The following is a 22,927-nucleotide window of genomic DNA, read 5'->3' on the forward strand; positions in this document are numbered from 1 at the left end:
TGAAACCCAGCTACTTTCCTATCAGTTAACTCGCTCGTGTTTGAACTGGTTATGCTGGTAATAGCTGCCATTGCCATGATTCACAGGCGGCGGGAGGAGACGTGGGGCTCTGACTCAGCCCCTGGCAGGCTTGCAGCAACACTCGGGTGTTTCTCCAGGTGGGCAGTGGGGATGTGGCCCCGGCCGGCGGTGTCGGTGCTGGTGCTGCCCCGCGCGGGGCAGTAGGACGATGGGAGCTGAACCCTCAGGCCACAGTGTTTCACCACCAGCCACTGCTGGAGGACAGTGCTGGAGGATGGTGCCAGCCTCCCGTTTTTTGCAACAAAAAGGTGACCCAACCAAAGTGATTTTTCAATTCTATTTTTTTGCCGGGCATTGCATTGAGACAGTTTCTATCCAGGCCCCAAGCTGGTGGGGCTGCTTTGTCCATTGTCAGGGTACCTGCCCTCTAGATTAAGAAGGGCAGAAGCAAGTTTTTGGCCAAGAGTTTGGACTTCAATTTTGAAACCAGGTTTGATCTGTGAGCGTGGGGGAAGGGAGGGGAGGAGGGCAGTAAAAAAAAAAAAAACGACTTACCCAGTTAGCTTACAGTAAGGCCGAAAGATGAATTGTTAGAAGGCTTTTTTAATCAGGGGAAGAAAGACTGACTCTTTCCTGCTTTCTCCCTCAGCTGTCACTGGTTAGCCGGTTTGCTCTTTAATAAGCATTGTTCTGTGTGCCTACCCTGGAGACCTGGTTCTGCAGCAGTGCATGTTGGCGTGGTGTACTACAGCAACTATGGACTAGTACGGACTGCTGTAAAAAGGGAGAACAACCATTTCAAGCGGAGTGTAGCACTTCTTTTTAGGAAAGAGTCAAAAACAGTTGGTTGCTCTGTTTTTAATGTATAATTTCAGCTCTCCACAAGCAGTGAATTCTAAAGGGTGACTAACAACTGTGCTGTAATGCACAGGCTTTGCTCTCTTGTTTCCAGCGCACCTCCCATATCCTGCAGCCATGAGTTCACAGGCTCCTAATTGCCTATGATGTAAGACAGCAGTAGATGGGGCTGCTATAAATTCTGGCTGCAGGTGTGGATTTAATAGTTGTGCTTCCCTTTAAGGGAACTCGGAGAGCATGGATCCCTGCAAGTTACAACAGATGGAGTTGGACTGGGGGGCAAGGCATCTACAAGAGCCATTTGCCTGCATTTTTTAGAGATGCTGCTTGCTGGAGGCTGTTGAGGTATCTGTGTTCATCCGGAGTCACCTCAGCAGTGAGCTTGCTGTCCTCTAGTACAGCTCAGCCACGGCTGCTCTTCTTTTCAGGGAACCTTCTCACATCTCAGAACTGAGCAGGCATCAGTGCAGTGCAGGAGCTGGACCTTCAGACAGCACGCGTGGACACAAGCTCCTTTGTCTGCGAATCTGAGAGGTTTTTGTTGATGAGCAGAGCAAGCCTGTGGTTCTAGTCCTTTTTGAAATTGTGCTCAATTCTGGTTATAGGAATCAGAGTTTACAAACAAGGGTGGTTGTCCTTCATGTGCATGTGTAACTCTGGTAATTAGGATTGCAAGTCCCCTAGCTCACTGAAAATGGGTATGTCTCGCATGGAGTTGGATTTTGCATGTTTTCCCTTAATTTTGGTCTACATTCTTGCAGTTCAGGGTCTATTAAAGATACTGGGAAAGGTGCCTGGTAGGTTGACGTGAATCTTTTTGCTGTTTGGGTGCAAAGTTCCCTTTTGTGGACGTTGGTTCCTACCCCTTCCTTTGTGCTTGTGCTCTGAGACTGCGTGGTGAGCTGAAACCACTCCCTGATCCAGGTGAAAACTAAACCTCGTTTTTCTTTGGCTGAGGTTCCAGCTGGATCTGCCAGCAGGTCTGACTCACTGGCCATGCAGTCGTGGGTGCAGATAGGAGGACGCAAGCCGGGTCCTGAAGGAAGGTGTTGCTGCCCTCCTCAGCAGTAGCTGAATTCTGATTGGCTTAAACTGGTTGTGAAATCTTGTTCTTGGTAAAATTATTTGGTTGAATAATGTAAAAAACAATGCTGTGCTCCAAGGATCAGGTCAGCCCTGCAGGAAGAAGGGTGGAAAGGATTGATGAGGGGAGCACTCAGGAATACCTTGTATGTGACTGGAGGTGAGCAGAATTGTCCTTGGAGGTCATAAGGTGCTGCGAGAGAACCAGTACAGGTGTTGAGCTGAAGATACGGGGAAGAAGAAAAATGAGAATAGGGTGAGATCTCAGGGGTCTTAAAGAGCAAAGGGCAAGAATTTTGTATTTATTTGGTCTACGGTTACTTTGATAGAACTGTTAGGCTAATGATACCTTTCGATCCCTTGGGGTCTAAAAGCCCTTATTTAGGCATTTAAACATAATTGCAGCACAGCAGAACTGTATATTAGGCTAATGCTCTGTTCTTTTTCTTCCCCGGAGGCTAGAAGAGTCAGAAACCATACCCACTTCATTAGTGTGGCAGCAGGGGGACTGTGTCAGCTTTTTTTGAAGTTTAATAATAAAATTAACCTAATTGTTATGCCAGTTTGTGGGCAAGAAAGTGTGACTTGGGTGCATTTTCCTGATGCCTCTCTTGCTGTGACCAGTGCTGCTATCACTGGATGCAAATTCCGAGTGTCTGTGATCAGGATGTGCCTGTGGCGGATACGGAGTTGGAATTTTTTTTAGCTGTGTTCTCTTACGGGGAAGAGAGCAGCGTGCTGCAGAAGCACAGTACACAAACTGTTAAATTTTCTTCACTCTGCTCACAAATCCATTTCTTCAGTCAACGCCAAAGCATGCGTTCTTCTATCAAGACCATATGTACGCCAAGACTGAGGTTTTAAAGTCAAGGTGTTTTTGAAATATTGGAGTGCAAATTAAGTATCTGAGTAATCTTAACTGTCTTCTCAAAAAAATTCACTATCAGCCTCACATATAACTCAAAGGATTAATGGAAAGCTAAACTTTGATCAGAGTCCAACAGCTGATACCAACCATGAGACTTTCCAGGCCTGAAAGCAAAATAGAAAAATCCAGTGAACAACTCAGCAGAAGATCTGCTTCTCTGTTTTTGAGGCAGTCCAACTTTTTGCTCATGTTTTTAGACTGATACTTCTTGTTTTTCTCAGTTACTTAATGTCTTCGTGTCTCCTTTGTCCTATGACACCAAACCTTACCTTTAGAAGAGTTTGAGTGAATTCACATGCTGCATGTTCAGAATTCATCTCCTTTGCTCAGTGCCAGTCAAGTTTCTCCTGCCATCTGCTGCCCTTTATCCTGAGCAAACATTGTCTTAATGGCAACAAAAATGTGCCATTTGAAATTGTTGCACAGCTGATAATACACTTCAGCCCTAAAAATGCTGTCAGGTTTTGTCACTAGCTGAAGGCCACTGTCTCGCACCGCGGGTTGAATCGTGGAGCAAATACGAAGCTGCCATCACGTGCAAGCTAGAGAGCTTTTGTGCACACTCGTGCAAGACTAAATATAAAAATGCATGTTACTTATCAAGAGTGAAAATACTAATTGACTCATTAAGCATGAATGCTTACAGAAAACATTTGAGCATGGGCTTAGCACTGATTCATTTGGACACCAAGCATGGGGATGGGCAGAAGTTTGGAGATGTTAATGGAATTCAAGGTAAGGAGTGAAAAGGTTGTGCGATTTTGTTCTGCAGCTTCTTTAAGTTGTTACGATAACAGTCTAGAAAGGTTACTACCAGTTTAAAGCATAATAAATAAATATGAACACAACTTCAAAGGGTGCTGTTTCTTGTAATTTTAAATACATTTCCATTTGGTTTGTTTCTGTAGATGCCTTTGAGTATGTTTCATTGTGTTCTCTGATCTCTGTATCTTTCACACTTGCTTTATAGGGTCACTGTCAGCAAACTGTTTTTGTGGGGTTTTCCTTTTCAGATTTTTCAAGTGTGTTTTAGGATAGAGAAAATATTGGGTTTTCAGGACTGCTGGGCAGAGTTCAGTTTGTTTTGTAAAGTTATATAAAAGCACCCAAAAATCCCTTTGAAGTACGTAATTTTATTACTTACACTCTTGAAATGCTGTCTTTCATGATGCCATAATTCTAGTACAAATGCCTAGTTATGGTATTTTAAAAAAGGAAGGAAAAAAAAGACCCCAACACTTATGTAAATGCCTGATTCCTTATCTACATTGCTCGGCTTCCTGTAATTTAGTAACACAGAATCTGCAGTTTCAGTGCTTGAGGTGGAGAGTGTAAAACGGGAGCACTTGAATTTTTTTAATTTTTTTTTTACACAAGCTGTGACTACAGCACAACTTTTCTCGGTGCTCGGGTCCTCTCTTCTGAGTGTAATTAGGAACACATTGATTCTTATTGCAGCTGGCAGCTGCTCACTATTGCCTTTTTCAGCTTCTGACCCCCATAGTCCCGGTGACCTTTCCTGGGGTTAGTCGTGGGCCCTTTGCATTGTGATGGGCTAGAAGTGGCTCATGTGGAGTTGATTATTTCCTTGCTTGTCTGGCCTTTTTGGTGCCATAACTCCAAGTCACTTCCATTTTCTTCCCCTGCTTTTGGCTGACCACAGTGAAAGGAAATGCTTTTGCTGGCGACAGGATCAGTTTGCATGCTTGACTGACTCGATTGAGACCCTGAAAAGGGGGGAGGGGGAGGGTAATGAACACTGTAGGTGCTGCATTTGCTTTTTAAAGGCTGATGCTAATGATGGAGTGATCATTAAGCATTCATAAAAATGGTGCTTCAGCAGCAGCCTGGGTTGCCTTCGAGCGACCTCAGACCCGAGCATGCCGGCATAAAAATCCATCTGCCGCATCCTTGGTGCGCGGCGGCTCCAGGAGAGGTGCAGGCCACAAACGTGCGAAATAACTGCGGGCGCCTTGGCGTCGCTTGCTCGTGGCTGCTTCAAGGATTTCCCAGCCACCAAAAGACCCAGCAATAAACCTCAGAGGTTAGTCTGCAAAGCTGATGGGCGGATTGTCAGTTGCTACTGGGCTCCCAACCATTCCTCTGAGCACAAAAAGCTAATGAAGTATATGTGCCAGCTGTTACACTCATTTTGCCAGACCCCAGGAGGACAGCATGAAGACAGTCAGTGATCAAAGGCTTTAGAGATCACTGAGGAGCCCGGGCTGCAGGAATGTCTGATTGCTTTCTCTTGGAATGCCACAGGCTTCAATACCATTTTTTTTAAGGTGTCTTGGTGTGAGATTTAATGATTTAACTCAGCTTGCTTGTACTAAAGGCATAGTATTTTAGTTAATTCTGAGGTTTTTTTTTGCCCCAAATTTAGATTCTTTGAAAACCTGCAATTGTTTTGTCAGTACAGCGGAAATCTGGGAAAGTGAGTTAAAATTACTCTTTTCTTGGTAATTCTACAATTTAATAAATAAACCAGGAAAAAATAAAAGTATTCTCAGCACTTGCTATTTGTTTAGATTGCATACAGTACTACAGAGTGAGGTTGGATTAACTGATTTTGTGTTGCAGCTTAACAGAAATATGTAGTCTTTGGAATCTAAAGCTGTTTTGCTGCAAGTCAAGGCTGCTGTCATGCCGGCAGCTTGCAGGCAGTGCTGCCCCTGAAGCAGCCGCTCTGTCAAGCAAACATCACTTTTTCCTAGGTCTTCTTGGAGAAGGCTGTCAGCTTCTGGAGGTGGAGTGGGTAACCTGAATAACTCCCTCTGTTCCTGAGCATGCAGTTTCCTTCCTCCTCTCCTGCTTTGCGCTGGCTCTGGTGTTCACAGGGCCCTGCACCAAATGTGTAGGGTGTGTTTGGCTGGCAAAAAAAACCCCTTTCTTCTTTTAGCTTCAGTTTGGCCTGGCATGCTGGAACGTGGCTCAAGGTCAGAGGAGTCTGGGGGGAGTACTGGGGTGGGAATACTGCAGCGGCTGGATTGACAGGGGGCTGCAGCTAAATGGCGCTGGCGGCTGCTTGCTCTTGGGCACGGCAGGAAGGTGATTCAGGGAGCTGTAAAAAACGGGTATGGAATAATGTTCATTTTAGTAGTGACTCTGCCCTTGGCAGAAAGGGTGGAGGTGAGTTTATGGGTGGAGAAAGGAGCAGGAGGGCAGGTTCTCCCCTGTGTCCTGAAGGAGACAGGATCCTCTCAGCCCAGGTGCCACACGAATGTGTGGTAAACAGTAGCACTTGCCCTTTTTTGGAGTGTCACACTTGGTTTTGGGGCAAACATGGGGAGGAATGAGTTAGTTTGGAAGGTGGTAGGTTAAGACAGCTGCACTGAAGACATCAGCTTTACATCAAAGACCACTGGTGTCTGGAGGGATGTTGAGAAGTGCAAAGAGAGGAAGAGGGCTACTGCCAGGGATGTGCTGTCCTGCCACGTGGATCTGAGGCAACAGCGAGGAGCCTGCCTGGCTGCTCTGAGGCCTGGATCTCCTCATCTTGGCCCAGGGTTGCTCCTATCCCTCCTAATTATCTCTTCAGGCCTTGAAATCCTGGTGATTGCCTGCAAGTTGCCCAATGGAGGCAGCCGTGGAGCTGTGAGGAGGCCTGTGCTGAGGCCCGTCTGCCAGCCCAGCAGTGGGGACCTTGTGGGGACCCTGAACCTGCTCATTAAAATGTCACCTTCCATGCCGTTGTGCTGTTTCACATTAGCTCTGATGACTTCTTTGCTTGCCAGTAGGTGGCATCCCGAAGGTCTTGGGCACGAAGCTGCCAGCTGATGGATGGGCACATGCCTGTCCCCAGGGCTGTTGGATGAGGATTCCCTTTTATGAAGTGTCTGTGACAAATGAGGCACACAACTAGAATTATCTTGTCCTCAGAAGTATTCCATTGTAATGATTTAAGTCCCAGAAGGTATTGGGTGCACGTTTACAACCCTGTGCATGCAGTGTGCTCCAGAGAAAAATATCCATCGGAGTGGTCGGGACTCTGCCATCTCGTGACATGAGCCCTTTGTCTTCCTTGTTTCCGTTGAGCTGAGATATGCAAGAGCAGCAGTTACATCATAGTTGATAAGGAGGTCAAGTACTGGAGGAAAATAATTGGAAAGTGACTTTAGATGAAGGTGTCTGAGTGGAGGTAGGAAAAGTATGTGCTTTTGCCATGCTGTGGCTTTCTGGTGCGTGTCCCTGATGGTCTAGAGAAACTGCCATTGGAAGTGGAAAGGGCTTTTTTTGATCCATGAAAATGGTGGCCACCTCAATTCAATTCTGTTATTTTTATGAATAATTCCTGTTAGTACTATTTTATTTTACAAGGGTCTTAAATAGCCCCATCTTCTCAGTGACACCTCTTCCTTCAAAATAACTATTTGATTTACCAGTGATGGAAATTGATTATCTCAAGTGAGGAACAGCAAACGGAGGATCACACTGATGTTCCTGGGTGAACTCAACCCGGATACTGAGATACTAAAGTGGAGTCACATCCAGCCAAAGTGCTCCTTTTTCTGTTCCAGGTAGATCCCCAATGACCCATGTTTGCTGTCAAATGTCATAGGCAAAATGAAAGTTCAGGATTATTGAAATGATGGCAAAGAGGAAGAGTCCTGTTCTTCCATTGCTTAGGCCTTTTAACACTTGGATACATATTAATAGAATATTAGAGGCAAGTCTTCTTCACTGAGTGTCTAAAGACCCCCAAAACTGTGAGCTGTGGTCTTTCCTCTTTTCTACATAGAGAGGGCCTTCTATAGTGACATGAGGTAAAGCACCTGCAGAAGAAAAAAATATTTTTGGTTTTGCGGGATCCCACCTTCTCTGAGTGTTTGCATATTTACCAGTGGATAGGAGGTCTTTGCAGTCCTCTCAAAAGCAGATGGCAGAAAAACTTTATTCTAATGCCTGGGCATTGTCGCTGAACAATGCTACACCAGTTAAAGTTAATATTTTTCTTTTTTCTCCAGTCAAAGAGCATTGGTATTCGTGGCTTTCTTTGCATACTCACTGTTTTACAGTTGGTCTTACCACTCCACAAGCCTATGAAAGCCAAACTGGTAGGTCAAAAGAGGAGTAGCTGTTGATACTGGCAGCTAGGAACATGTAAAGAGAAAGATAAACAAAGGGAAATCAGAGCCTGGATAAAGTAGATCTCCAAAGATAAAGTTTAGTTAAAGATAATGAGCTGGCCTTGTTTAAAAAGACAGCTGCAAAATAACCCAGTAGCTCCATGTGCTGGGGTTAAAGTTGACCTAGAATATACGTTTCATTGCTTTTCATAAATAAATAGTCAAGGGAAGATTTGGCAAAAAGCAACATTGCCCCCCACCCTCTTCAGAAAAGTGTTTGATGTTAACAAGTTCTCTGCATGTTTACTTTGTCCTCTGTGCTCGCTGGTGGAGCGGCTCTGCTGCCCTTGAACCGAGTGAGAACTCAAATAAACCAAAATGCTTTCTGCACAGCCAGTCTTCCTTGCCATCTGTGTCTTACCAAAACAGTCCCGACTCCTTCAGGAACCAGCAAACTGTTGCAGCGTGGTCTGCAGGATTACTGGATCTTCTGAACAGCTGAAATAAATTTGCTGGATCAGATAAAACTGCCCAGAAACAGGAGCAGAACTCGTCAGATTTTCTCTCAGCCTTCTAAAACTGTCATTATAAACTTGAAGTGCAATTTGCAGGGAGAAGTAGTTGTAAGCAAATAGTTCTATAAAATCTGAAGTGATACTTTTATTGTTATTGGAGTCTTTTCCTGATGCTTATTTTGCATATACTTTTTACAGTGACATTCTGATGATAAAATACTGTAATTTTAAATAAACTGTGGGAATAATTTTGCTGTTGATATCTGGATCCAGCTTCTTGGAACCAAATGGCTCCGCAAGCACTCAATAAACTGAGAGTGCTGCTTAGGACTTACTCCTATCAAACATATGCATTGTTGCACTTGTTTCTGTGCGCTGCCAGTAAAACTCATGGTTATTGTATTTGTGTTAGATATGTGTTTATATACATATCTGATATATGAGATGTTTAAAATATATGTTGAATGTTATCAGCAGCAAAATTGTATGACCTGTTTCGGGCAGACTGATAAATGAAGTAACTATGCTAAATGAACTAAAATCTTATTAATCATTATAATACAAAAGGCAAATAAAAAACTTAAGTGAGTGATAGCTGCAGGGTTTTGTGTTTGTTTTTTTTTTTTTAACTTTTTTTTGGAGAAGAGATGGGGACTCTTGAGTGTCAGAAACGGTGCTTGAGACTTACCTTGTGCAAGGGGGGCTGCTGGTTTCACAACTTGGTCCCTATGTTAAGGTGCTCAAAGGGAGGTCTTCTGCAGTGCGACTGCCAGGCGTGATACAGCTGGGGAAAGGACTGTCCTCTTGTAGAAGCAGCTGTGTAGATAAAGCGTGCATAATGAGCACCCCAGCAGTATATATGAGAAAGCAGTTTCAGTTCTGGAATATAAATGAGAACAAGATCGACACCGGTAATGTTTTTTCAGTAGGATTTGCCACAGTTTGCCTGTAAATCAGCTGAGCGACAGTGTACGTAAGCAGCGTGGTTCTTGACCGACGTGACGAGGAAAGCAGATGACAGATCTCACTAAGCAGGTTTAGCGCAACCACAAGCAGTAGCTGCATCGCAGAATATAGATTCACAAAGACTTGTAAAACAAGTGTAGCCTAGTGATAGATGACCAAATGATTATTGTTTGCAAACAATATTATCTCAAATAGATAAGCTGTTTACTTTGGACTTCAGTTCCTCTGGTTGGAAAGTAGTCTAATTTATCGAGGCTGTACGGTTCAGCGCGTATGCCTCACATCCCAGCTGTGGAAAAATCTTATATTAAGAATAGTACTTGGAAACGTAGTTAAGTTCAACTTCTAACTCATTTTTACAGATGGTTTCTATATTGTGAAGAATATTGGCTGTTTCCTGGTCGTGCTTTTTTTTTTAAACCCCAAACACTTTGTTGTAAGAGAGTTAAAAGAATAACTCCTGAAATTTACAGTAGACATCTGTTTGTTTGTTTTGTAGCTGTTTCAGTGCCTCATCTTAATCTGGAGCTTTGTGCTTTCAACTTCTGCAATCAGGCGCTATGCATCCAGATCCCGGACATTTACAGGCACCACTCTTTGTTGCCGTCACAGTTCTCATCTCTGCCACGAGTTCAGGTAAGGCCTTCTTGCCCTAACCAAAATGTGTTTGCAGGCTGAGCATGTACTTCTGAACGAGCAGTGATTTAGAGTGCATTTCAACTTTAATGCCAATTTTAATGCGTGTTAATGATAGCCTGATTTTAAGGATGCATGGAGCGCTTACACTCTGAAGCTCAAATGTCTTACGCTGGATATATGACTTGTTTTTGAAAACTTGGCTCAAAACAAATGCTGGAATTTAGAAGGCTCTCAGTTATGTAGGTTTGTTCTTTGGGATCTCCATGGACTAGCTGGACTCTGATTTTGCTGCGTACCGTGCGTCTTGTGTTCCCATGGGATTGGGAGGGGATTGAAATTTGCAAGGGAAAGGGGGAATGAGATCTTTGAAACACGAACATTGATGCGTGGCTGTAGCTGGAACAGCTCTTGCGTTAAAAAAAGAAGAGGGATGGTTTTAATTGACACATCTGCTCTGCGTAGTCAGCTTGTCTTAATGTAACCACACAAAAAAGAAGCTTTTACTACTTTTAGCACTTCATAGCCAATCGTTATAAGCAAATGGGATAAATTTTATTTTTCAAGCAGTCATAGGAGATAAATTCCAGCTGCAGGGTCACTGCTACCAATTTTGACTTTTACATTGAATGTAAAGTATTGGTGTTACAAGCAAGGGCAGGGACAAAGATGAGGGAAGATGAAAGTAACAGTGCAATTTCAGAGCTATTGGTGGCTCGTGAACTAAAAAGGCCAATGCTTTTCTCTTATCCCTGGAAATTCAAACTGAACTAATAGGAAAAACAGTTTTCTAATTAAAAGCTAAAAATGTACATCTGGAGTCCTGTGAAATGCTTGGATACCATTTTTATGGATTTCATATTTTTTTAAGTGAAGCCACACTTTAATTTCCAGTTTTATTTTGTTTATGCAGATAGTTTAGTTTATGGTTCTGTTAAAAATGCACAGTTTCTCATCTGAAATTCATCTGTATAGACAGAGCTTGGACAGACTGACTTTGGAAGAAAAGCATGAACTGAGAGCCCCACCTACAAGAAAACTGTCTCTTATTTGGATGTCATTTAATCTTGTCTTGACCTGTACTATCTGGACTTTTTTAGCTTACTCACAACTTAAAATTGTTTTCCCTTGCTGTTCTGTCTCTTTGCAAACACTTTTTCTCCCATGTTTCTAACCAAATAGGAGTTATTGGTGTTAATTGTCTTTCTCTTGATCTGTTTGTACACGATCTTTAGCAGAAAATTCCACAGAAAACAAATGGAAATAATTCCCAATGTTTCATTGGCCGGGATTGGAAAAAATTTCCTCCAACAAGCAAGAATTTTCTTCTGGCAAATAAATGGATTCTCATAACCAAGTTTTGTAGAACTGAACCTTTTATTTATTAGCAGCTTTTCCTGTTTCTGTTCGTCTTGACTCAGTAAAGATAATGGGCGCCCAATTCATCATTCTCATCCTGATGAAGTCCATGTATTTGGAATTATCAAGAGCCTTTGCTGTTCATCCAGCTTTTTTATCCTGCTATTTTTAATTAGTTCTGCAGACTCAGAGGCAGTTCTGCATAAATACCTGGCAGGCTGCTACCATTTCTAAAATTTTACAAGTCACGTCCGGGCCCGCTTCATATGGGACAGATCAGCTACAGCTGTGTGTTACTAGACTCTGTCTGTTCAGGTGACGGGTGCTGTTTCACTCTGATTAAAACCAGTGTGATTGCAGTTACTGCTTTCCCCTTTTTTCTGGCTCTCGCAAACATGGTCTCATCGTGCTTTTATCAAGTGATATCGGTCATATCTGGATGCAAGGGTTAGATTTACTTTTTGGGTGTGATGTACACACTCACATTGTCTGTAGTTGGGGATGTATCTTGCCCTTCCTTTAAGCAGAACCTACCTTCATTTAATCATTGTTACTGTCTTCATGGGGTTTGAATCTTGTCCAGAAGTTTTCCCTGGCATTTGAGAGTGGGAATTTGTAATGAGTTCCTCTTGCAAAAGAAAAGGTGATGCCTATTTGAGTATCACTAACAATTTGGTGTTTAGAGACTCTGCATTTGTCAGTGTGTGATATGAGTAGTCTTTTTAGGAATATTTATGCCTCTTGAGAAACTTTCTTCTGAAGCAACCGGTCCCTTCCAGCACTAACGAAAGAAGTCTGGTTTGTGACCAGTGGCACAAACCTTACAAAAGAGGATTGCTATATTACAGGCTATGGTTAGTCTCCAATATGAGTCAATATATCCTTAATCTCATTGCATGTGCTCACGCAAAACACATTAATAAATGCTGTTCACTAACTTAATATTGTTGTGTTTCTTTCATTTTAGGTTTAATTCCCCATTTTACTTCTGAGCCCCTGTCTACTGTCCAGAAGTCTGGTGCGCCCATACAACTACACTGCTCTGCTGAGCCCTCCACAGCTTGCATTTCTTGGCTGTTTAATGGAGAGCCTTTGGACAGCAGGGTGGGAGAAGTGGAAATCCAGTCAGGATCTTTGACAATCGTCTCTCTAAGCCTGTCAACGTCTGGTCACTATCAGTGCATTGCCAACAGCAGCGTGGGCGCTGTTGTGAGTAGGGCTGCAGCGATATCAATAGGCAGTAAGTTAATTTTTGTTTGCGTTCCTCACTCTGTGCAAATTGCATAGATCTCATCTAGTTGACTTGTAGAAAAAGCCTAGTTTCAAATCCCCGCCCCGCCAGCACTTAGTATATGATCAGTTATGTTTTTCACCGATATTCTTCTATGTCACATGAGACCTGTCACACAGAATCACAGAACGTTAGGGATTGGAAGGGTCCTTGAAAGATCATCTAGTCCAATCCCCCTGCCGGAGCAGGAACACCTAAATCATGTCACACAGGAACACGTCCAGGCGGGTTTTGAAAGTCTCCAGATAAGGAGACTATACAACCCCCCTGGGCAGCCTGTTCCAGTGCTCTGTCACCCTCACTGTGAAAAAAGTTTCTTCTCATATTTAAGTGGAACCTCTTATGTTCCCGCACACATCCATTGCCCTTTGTCTTATCGTTAGGTGTCATTGAGAAGAGCCTGGCTCCGTCCTCCTGACACTCACCCTTTACATATTTGTCAGGTGATGCACGTGTGGAACAGCTCCCCTGGTGAGCTTGTGGATATTCATCCTTGGAGACTTTTAAAGACTCTGCTAGAAAAGCCACAGCTGATTGATTTAGCATTGGCGATAGCTCCTTTTTAGCTGAACTCTGGGCTAGAGACCTTAAGAGAGCTTTCCAGCAAATGCAAATATTATTCAATGAAATAACATTCAGTTCAACGAATGACCTAAAATGCAAGGTTCCTGAAAACTTTTCTTCAAAAAGGATCTTCAAAAACGATCAAAAAGCAGCAAGTTAGCTGCCATGCCATTGCAGAAGCATGCTTGAGAGTCAGTAAGAAAGGAGAGGAGAAATGAGTCAGAATTGTTGCCTGGGAAATGAAAGGAATTTGTGCACCTTCCATCTACAGCATTTCATTGGTGAAAACCACCTAGATGTTCTTCGGAGGGGGGGAACTGTCTTCTGCCATTCTAGGTGGAATTTCCCATCTCTGTAGCATTGATTCTTCTAATCAGTCTTTGGTGCTTGATCTGTAAATTACTTGATTTAAAAGTGTTTAGAGGAAGTGCAATGCTTTCCATGTGGAAAGGACGATGTAGTGCTGAGAGTGGGAATGTAGTATTCCTCCATGAGGATGATTTGTCTGCTTAAGATTGCAGTGCTGCCTGAATTGGGCCTTTGTCAAGCAGGATTTGAGTGATTTTTCTGTAAGGGTATCTCATCTATGGAGCATGTCCAAAATTCCCCTGGGAGGAAAATTTCTTGTAAGTGTTTTGGTAGAGTACTGACCCATAGTAAGACCCTCTCAAGAGAGCTGTAAGGGTAGCTAGCATAGAAAAACTTCTCAACCTAGAAGACGCTTTGAACATGAAGGGAGTAGAAGAGCAGCCTTCATACATTTATCCTCCTTTTGAGATTTTAGTAGCAAATTTGAAGGTGCTGTTGATTGTCGAGGCTTTCTGCTTGCCTCATTGCTCACGGCAGTGAGTGGAAGATGCTGCTGTACTCCGTGTTGTGTTAAGAGAGACAGAAAGACAATTTAATGTTTCTTATGAGAAGGCTTCCTCGTGTTAGTTCAAATTGTCTTCTGTATTGCCTTCAGAGCCCTTCAGAGCCCAAGATTAACACCACAGTCTTCTCTTACCGATTTTTCTGCTTTCTTTTGCCGGAGGAGTTGAGGGAACATAGGAACTATTTTGTCTCTTCACTATTCCTGTTGAAATGCTAGTCCTTCGTGGGGTAAGAAAGCGTGTCTACACCAGAAGGCTTATGGTATTACAGACTACAGAAAGGACCATGCCTGTTGATATGAACGTCTAAATGCTGGGCCAGGAAAGATAATCAGCTTGATACCAGCTATATTTTTTAAATGTAAATAATGTGATTACTTCCCTTCACCTTGCTCAAGCCTTTGCTGCTCTTAACCTTTTACCAATTCCCTTCTAGGTCTAGCTAATTTTGATACTTCAGTGAAACCTGTCATTGTAGCGGAGGAAGGCGGTACAGCTTTCATTGGCTGCAAGGTGCCAGAAAGTAACCCTAAAGCACAAGTCCGCTTTCGAGTGCGGGGAAAATGGCTGGAACAATCAACAGGTGAGAAGTTTTATGCCATTAACCAGCAATATAAATACCCAACAAACTCTTTCTTGGAATTTTATCTGAAGTAACTTAAAACCTTCCAGAAACTTGCACAACTTTATGCACAAATCACTTAATCTAAATCTAGCTTTGTAAATTAATATCCTTTTCATAGCAGTATGATCTCTTTGTGATCCTAAATTTAGAACAGATTGATTTTTATGACAGGTTATTTAAAAGAAGCAATTCTTTATTTGAAACTAAGTTAAATATAATCATTTTTCCTTCCCTACTTGTTTAGATAACTACCTAATTCTTCCATCTGGAAACCTGCAGATTTTGAATGTATCTTTAGAAGACAAGGGATCCTACAAATGTGCTGCGTACAACCCAGTCACTCATGATCTCAAAGTAGAACCTGCTGGACATAAGCTTATAGTCACACGTAAGTATTTGATTTGATTTTGCAGAATTAATACATCTCAAACTGAATAAATCATACATTTGGCTAGGTCTTAAATTCTTACCACTACGACAATCAAATGTTTGTCCTCTGCTGTATATGAAGAGGTTAGTAAATATCTGCTGAATGTTGTTTCTCATTTTCTGTGGTTAAATCTGAGTCAAAAGAAAAAAACACACAAAGAAAAAGATTTTGGCATGGATGTATCAGCCTAAATATCCACTGGTCTCAAATGCCATGTTATAAAAAATTTGTCCTGCATTATTTGCACATTAAGTTCTTACTTCTCTTTGCCTCAGAGGAGCAATGTGGCTGCTTCTCAAATCCCAAGAGGACAGAGCACTTAGCAGTATTCCCTTTTCAAGGGATAATTCTGCAGTTGCCAAACTGATTTTTGAGCAAGATTTCTGGAAGAATTATAGTGTTGTGCTTAGTCACAAGGGGAAATACCTGTGTTTAAAAAGACGTGGTAAAGCTTCAGGACTGGAGCACAGAATTGGAAATTTAAAAACTAGGTTAGTGATAAGTTTTTGTCTCCTTTTTTTCCAGGCTCTTCCTCAGAAGGCTTCCACATACTTCATCCCCTGGTCTCCCAGACCCTGGCAGTGCCCCAGCACAGCTCTTTGACGCTAGAATGTGTTGTCAGTGGCCTGCCTCCAGCCTCCATCCACTGGGTGAAAGATGGCCAGGATGCACTGGGCAGAGGCAGGTGGAAACTGCTGCACTCCCATCTTGTATCAGACAGGCTTGAGGCATCGGACTCTGGAAATTACTCCTGTGTAGTGGGAAATGAATTTGGAGTAGTGAAATATATTAACTATTCACTTACTATACTCGGTAAGAAATAAAGAAATTTTCATGTCCAGGCAACAAATATTTTGGTTGTATACTTGCTATTTTTGATATCAGATTACAAGTAGCTTAGTATTCTTTCTCAACATCAGCATAGTAAAATAAAGGTATGTTCATTATGAGCATATCTCATCATCTCTCCCAAATTAAAATTCATGACTATCTCTTCTCAAATCCTTTGCAGTCTGAAATAATTTAACAATAAAGGAAAACAAACTCTGAGGCAAGAACTGATCTATTTATTTTTCTGTGGAGTGCCAAGTATATACGGGATATTGTGTCAATAATGTGGCAGAGATGTTTTTCTTCTGAGGTTGTGTATAAGCAAAAAGCTGGCAAGTAGAGGTGGTATGTTTGGATGAGGACAAAAACTAAAACTAAAGAAATTTATTTGGCCAGCTTGGTGTGTCTGCAAGTTGTTCCTAATCTCCCTTTTCCTTTGTAGTAGATTTTCCTGTGTTTGAGTTTTTTGTCTCCATGACTGTTTTTGTTTGATTTTTGAAATGTGTACGTTAGAGGAACTTGGAAAATAGGTTGACACAAAATACACCTTTCCTAATGAGGATGTTACTAAAGATTTTTTTTGAAAATACAAGTGTTTTATTAACAATATTGATGCAAACATCACTGGAATAGAGGGAAAAGACCATTAAAATAAGCAAGCGTGCGGGGAAAAACAGCTTAGCTTATGCGTAGAACTAGAAGTATGTGGTGCTTACTTAGCCTTTGTATGGGATAAGTTTGTTTAACATTTCACAGTATTATTTTCCAGGATTTAGGCTCAGACCGGCATACAGTGTAAAATTATTTTTCTTTTTAGAGCCAGTCTCAATTTCCAAGGGACTGCAAGATGAAACTGTGGCTGCTGGAGCAACTGTGCATTTCTGGTGTGATGTCCGTGGAAGCCCTGCTCCGACCCTCACCTGGCTGCACAATGCAGCTCCCCTCGATCGTTCTCCACGGCACCTGCTGTTGGGAAACGGCCTGCAGATCCATGGTGTCGTTGCGGAGGATTCTGGCTTGTACCAGTGTGTAGCAAACAATGGGATTGGATTTGTGCAGTCCACTGGGAGGCTTCATGTACAGCCAGGTAGGAGCACTTGCAGGCCTCCAAGAACTCAAATTAAGCATTTCTACTTGAAGCTTTATTTTTTTCCCCCCAACTTGATTATGTATCTATTTGCTTCTGACCTTTATATGTGGCAAATCTTACAAATAAGGTGCTCTCAGTTGAATTTTAAAAGCGGTAGGTGTTTCTGTATTGTGGTTACCTGATAATTAAAGTGTAGATTACCAGCTGCAATTAAATCAGTTGGTTGAACTTGATACAAGTTATTCTTAAATGGAATCAGGGTACTGTTGTGCTGGATGAACTGGTATTCTTAGCAGTATTGGCTGCTGAGTAATGCCTTTTTCATACCCTCAGTTTACAAAATGATTTTCAGATCTGGAGTTAATGCACACTCGCTTGTATCAGACTAGCAGGTACCTGCAGTGCTTTTGGTCACTTTTCAGTCTAAGATACTTTGCGATATTGGAGAACTTGATTTCTGCTATTACACAGACATGGGCAAGATCTTTACTGTTCCTGTTTTCTCGCCATTTTGTGTAGCTTTTGACATATTTTGTAACTAAATTCAAACTGATGTGAGATGTGCTGGTTGAACAGATATTGTTACCTGTTTGCCTGTGGAGTGGACTAAGTCAGGCATGTCTGTGTTCCTCCTTGACAGTCAACCCTTTCATGTATAGAAAAGGTAATGTGTTTTCAGTGTGGTTTTCTATAAGTCTTCTCTAAGCATAAATTTCATCTGATCTCTTCAGTCTGGAAAGGAAGTCTAGAGATGCCATCTAGACAAGAAATAACAGTTGAAATGATTAACAAGAAGCGTGCATGACTTCTTTTTTTAATTGCATTGACTCAGTTTGACATTAAACATGTTCCTTAACCACACTTACTTTTTGGCTTTTTTCCCTAGGCAGCGGCTCAAGGCCAGTTATAGTCTCTCCGCCAGCAAGCGTCAGTGTGACAGAAGGTGGGGACGTTACACTGTCCTGCAACGCCACTGGTCTACCCATTCCCGTGATCCGTTGGTATGACAGCAGAGGCCTCATTACCAGCCACCCCTCCCAGGTGCTTCATCCAAACCCGCAGGAACCTTCTCAAGCAATGCCGGGCAGCACCGTTGCAGAGCCCACCACCTATTTCACCGCATCTCAAGCAGGGTCGAGCTCCTTGCGCATTCGGAACGTGACTCCAGGCCATGTGGGGGAGTATACCTGCGAAGCCATCAACGAGCATGGCTCTGCCATGTCGGAAGCCTTCCTCACAGTTGGTAAGCCTGAAGTGCAAAGCTGATACGGAATCCAGTGCCATAACATGGAGCATAGAGGTAGTCAGCATACGGATTTAGGTGAGAAATGCATCTAAATAAGAATTAAAAGAAAGGTAGGTAGTGGAGGTACCCTGGGGAAACGCAGTAGAGGGGTCCAAGCTGCCTTCGTGGTCCTCTTTCTCCCTTCCCTCTTTTGTCAACTGATAGGCAGAGAGGAAATGGCTGGGTGTATTGCATGGTGCTTAGCATTCTAATATGTGATTAAGAAACTTCCCAAGGTGGGTGCTGTGCTGCTAGGAAAAGAGAATTCTTATATTAAAGGCGAGATAGGGAAAGAAAGTCTTTTTTTTGACATTGAAATGTTATATTAGTACAATTTTAAGTTCCCTTCATAAATTCCATCCACAAGAACTAAGGTACAAGTTTTAATTACATGAAGTGACTTAGTTTTTCAGTTCCTACAGCATCTTGTCTCTGGACGTTTGGCTGAATGTCAGTGCGTTTTAAGATTCTCTGTATATGTGGTCCCATACTTAAAGTTCTTTGTTATCACCAATTAAACTCATTTATATGATTTGAAAAGATGCTGAAAGGTTCTCTTAGAGGAAGTGGAAAAAAAAAAATAACGAAAATGATCCCATCATATAGTTTTATTTATAAGTTATTGCTGGACCTTGCTAAGTGGAAACAAAGCTAAATATCGTCCCAGAATTCAATCTGTATCAAACAGAAAAATCCCACTGCTTTGCCTCAGAATTTTATGGCAGTAAGTTCAAGTTTAATGTTTTGTTTATTAACTTTTATCGGTTTCTAATATGCTGCTGATTATGATGTAGAGGGTGGTTAAGGCATTTGGTTTTGATATAAAACTTAAGTAGTTTCTGGGAGCTGTTAGGGTTTTTAAACAGTTCCCATCCATGCCAGGAGACATGCTCAAACATTTAGAAGTTCTAATGAAGAATTTGTGCCAGGTAGTCAGTCGTTCAGGTGCTTCAGAAAGGCTTAAGCTGTGATTCCGGTGCATTTCATTGGTGGTAGGATCAACCTAGGAAGCTCTCTGCCTCAGCAGCTTGTCTCTGTAATTTGCCTTGCTCAAGCACAGAGTAAGAGATTATTTGGCTGAAAAATGTATTTTTTTTTCTGCTGGATCTGTTCCATGACCTGATCCATTGCATGGTCTTAAAAGCAGGCAGGGCAACTTAAGCCGCCATCATAGTGAGAAACCACCAAAATGTAAAACGATAGCCTTAGCATCCTATAGGCATAACATTTATTTTAAATCTTTTTTAGACAGTTGTGGCGTTTGCATGCATGGCAGTATCTTTCCTTAGCTACTAATTACACTGTTAATTCTTCAAAATAACTTTTGTCTAATGGAAATTAAGGAGAAAAATACACTCCAGGAAATCCAAGCAGGCAGGCAGGTTAGTATAAAACCCAAGAAAGAGTAGCGTTTGCTAGAGTTAGGTTGATGTTATATTGGAAAGCAGGCTCAAGCTGTCTTTTATAGAGGCCAGACATGTCTGAGAAGTTTTAGGGTAATTTGAAAGGCTTGCCAGGCTGGGGTGACTTCACTGATGTGCTATGTTCAGATTTTCAGAGCACTTTCCCAGCCTTTGCTAAGGTACTTAGCAAGCTCATAGAAGGGGGGATCCTTTGGTTGTTTAAGAAGCGGGGAAGAAATGCCTGGGAATGTGATCTGTTTGCACAGCAGACAGCACTGATGACAAAATACAAAGGTTGCTCTGCTGCCATACAAATAAAAGGAATGCCAACAGGTTGAAAACTGCTTGTACATCTGCAGCCCTGTTTAAAGAAGGGTGTAGAATAAGTAGAAAAGATGCTGTAAAACCTGGCAGGGGGATTCATAGGGGTATGGAACAGTTTCTGCAGGAGGAGAGAGTGAAACGATGAGGGCTCTGTCTTCAAAGTGAGGCACCCAAAGGGGAAACGTGATAGTGAGCTATAAAACATGGGGTATTACAGAGCATACAAGTAAAAGCTGTGAATACATTCTCCTGATGCTCCAGCTTGGGATGCTCAGTGCTTCCCCGTTTGCAAGGGAGTATTTTTTCACAGCACCCTGTTGAACTAGAAATATTGTTACTGAAGCATTACAAAAGGCTGGAGACAAACGGGCTTAAAACCTTCCCTAAATTCTACTTCTGGTCACTGTTGGAGACGGGATCTTGGGGCACTTCGTCCTTTGGTCTGACCCAGCTGAGTCCCGCTTCTGTTCTGAGGTGGGGCTAGGCAGATGAGGAAGAGGAGAAAGCGTGAAGAAGTGAAGGGGGAAGGGGTGATGCTCTTGCAGCAGCTGGAGAGAGTTACATGATGACACAGCAGCCAACGGAAGTCTGAAGTACTGGTTTGTATGGGTAGCAATCATACCAGAAACCCAGTAAAAAGAGCTCGGCTCCGAATTGCTTAATGGAAATTGTTACCCAGGGTTGTTTTTCCAAAAGCAAAATACAAATTATTTGCCAGTTGTTGACGACTCCCCTCTCGGAGCAATAAACACAGCAACAACTGCGGGTCTCCTGTCACCAGCCTAAACCACAACTAATTCTCCATGCACAACAGTCCATTTCCCCATGCCAGCAGGCATCGAACCATGTTGTGCCCACCCACAAATCCTCTGAGTCCGTCACAATGCACTGGGCCTTCTGGCTCCTCGAGCGAGTACAGCATTTGTTTCCAATATTAATGTGCGGCAGTGCATCACTTTCCCACTGCTTACTGACAGTAGTAGATATCCTTTCACTTTGAGGTCGTCCTAGGGTTTCTGACATTTTAAGCAAACTACGTCTGGCTTTGGGAGCTTCTCCTTGTGTTGTTCCCTTCTCCTGCCTCTGAATTTTGTAGCATCCCTAAACAAATAGGAAGAAACAAACAACACATGCTTGCAGAGTGTCTTCAATTTGAAAAGAGAACTTTCCTTCCCTTCCCAGCTTTTTAAAAAGTGGCCAAAAATAGCAGCCACACTTGCTGCTGGTATTTTAATGGAGGTTTGGAGGAATCTGAGTCAGCCAGGCTAACACTGCCGAGGCTTTACATTACCAAGGAATTTGTTTGTTTTGTAAACCAAGTTCCCTTCATTCCCTTCCCCTTCCAGACCCCTGCACGTAACATAAACCTACACAAATCTGAAAGAAAGGACAGGGCTAAGAACATCTGGCAGTCCTGACATAGCAGCATGCAACCTTTAAGGGCTGCGCTGGTTCCCAAACGCTCTCATCTGAAGCACTGACGTTTTCTTGTCCTGGATAATCTCAGAAGTCCAACCTGCCACCCCTTTCCCGGATGGAATGCTGACAAGCCCTGCATCAGTCGAACAGTATTTTTCTGTCTCATGGTCTCTTTCGTACTACTGATACTATTTTTTTTATTTCAAACCGGGCAAAGTAAATAGGCTGGAGGAGGCTGGAGCAGGATTTCTAGAAATGCGTTGGTATTAAATTGCATGTTAGATCTGCCTGTAAACTGAGTTTGTTCTCGGCATAAATTTTCAAATGAAATAGTCGGGTCGTGCGGCTTTCAAAGCTGATCGAAATTACAGCTAAAACCTCAGAAACTGAGGTAGGAGAATGTCCTCTTGTGTGCACGCCAATTCAGGGCATGAAAAGTTCCTTGTACAACTGCAATTAATTTAAAATTACTCCGTTTGTGTCACAAGTGTAGCTCTGTGTTTTTACTTCTAACATACATTGCTGCTACTTAATTTCTTGGAGATGGTAACCAAACCGTGCCCATGGACATTGCGTTTCAGGTTTTCTCTTTGCTACTGTGAAATGCCACCCAAAAAAAAAAAAAGAGCAGAAAGCCGGCATGCAAAGGTTCAGCTGGGCACTGCGGTCAGGCCTGCGTGGGGATCCCTTGAGCTGGCTTTGCAGCAGGGTTTGTTTGGAAATGACGTTCTTAAATGATTTAGTGTCCCCTCCGTGTGGGGCGAGTATACGTCATCTCAAAGATGTAACCAGACTCCTCCTTTACAGTTCCCTTAGAAACTGGCACGAAAGCAGAAGAAACGGCTCCTGTGGAGACTGTCAAAAGCGATGGTGACTTTGGTGTGGAAACAGCGTTTTCAAGCCTGCCTCCAACAAAGCTGCATTTCGAGGCAGTTGCGACAGAAAAGCCCTTGAATAGCATCTCCGCCCCAGAAGCCCCCATCATCCTCAGTCCCCCGCAGACGCTCAAGCCGGACACATACACCCTGGTGTGGCGTTCGGGACGGGATGGCGGCTTGCCCATCAATGCCTATTTTGTTAAATACCGCAAGGTAATATTTCATCGCAGCGCTGAAGCAGTGCACCACAGCAGATGGATTTCATTGTTTTAGGTTTCTCAAGGAACCAATAATTGTTGCATTGCTGGTGTTAACAAGAATGTGGTGTCAGGCCAGAGAGAATATAGAACGTAGTTGAACCACAGCTTTATTGTGGCCACACAGGCAGCTTATTTTAGGGATGACTGAAGTTGGTCACAAGTATGCTGTTCTATCAAGATTTAAATGAGATTTATTTGGCGGAGCCCAAGCTTTTATTTC

At 42.7% G+C, this 22,927-nt stretch overlaps 1 protein-coding gene across 8 annotated transcripts in view; it reads left to right on the forward strand.

Annotated features, from left to right (window-relative positions):
- Positions 1-22,927, forward strand: part of CDON (cell adhesion associated, oncogene regulated) — a 56,648-nt gene that overhangs the window by 9,180 nt on the left and 24,541 nt on the right. For 7 of the 8 annotated variants that reach the window (XR_014574575.1, XM_083808152.1, XM_083808157.1 and 4 more), the window contains exons 2-9: positions 9,940-10,076; positions 12,403-12,675; positions 14,599-14,745; positions 15,032-15,175; positions 15,743-16,030; positions 16,866-17,135; positions 18,025-18,381; positions 22,377-22,660. Coding sequence is in view for 7 of the 8 variants with exons in the window: in XM_083808152.1 (XP_083664278.1) it covers positions 10,001-10,076; positions 12,403-12,675; positions 14,599-14,745; positions 15,032-15,175; positions 15,743-16,030; positions 16,866-17,135; positions 18,025-18,381; positions 22,377-22,660 (1,839 nt within the window). In the remaining variant the exon portion in view is untranslated. Of the gene's footprint in view, positions 1-1,236; positions 2,123-9,939; positions 10,077-12,402; positions 12,676-14,598; positions 14,746-15,031; positions 15,176-15,742; positions 16,031-16,865; positions 17,136-18,024; positions 18,382-22,376; positions 22,661-22,927 lie in introns of those variants that run through there. The other variant, XM_083808155.1, reaches the window with a different exon arrangement.

This window comes from Anser anser (assembly GCF_964211835.1).
Source record: "Anser anser genome assembly, chromosome: 22".
Lineage (NCBI taxonomy): Eukaryota > Metazoa > Chordata > Aves > Anseriformes > Anatidae > Anser > Anser anser.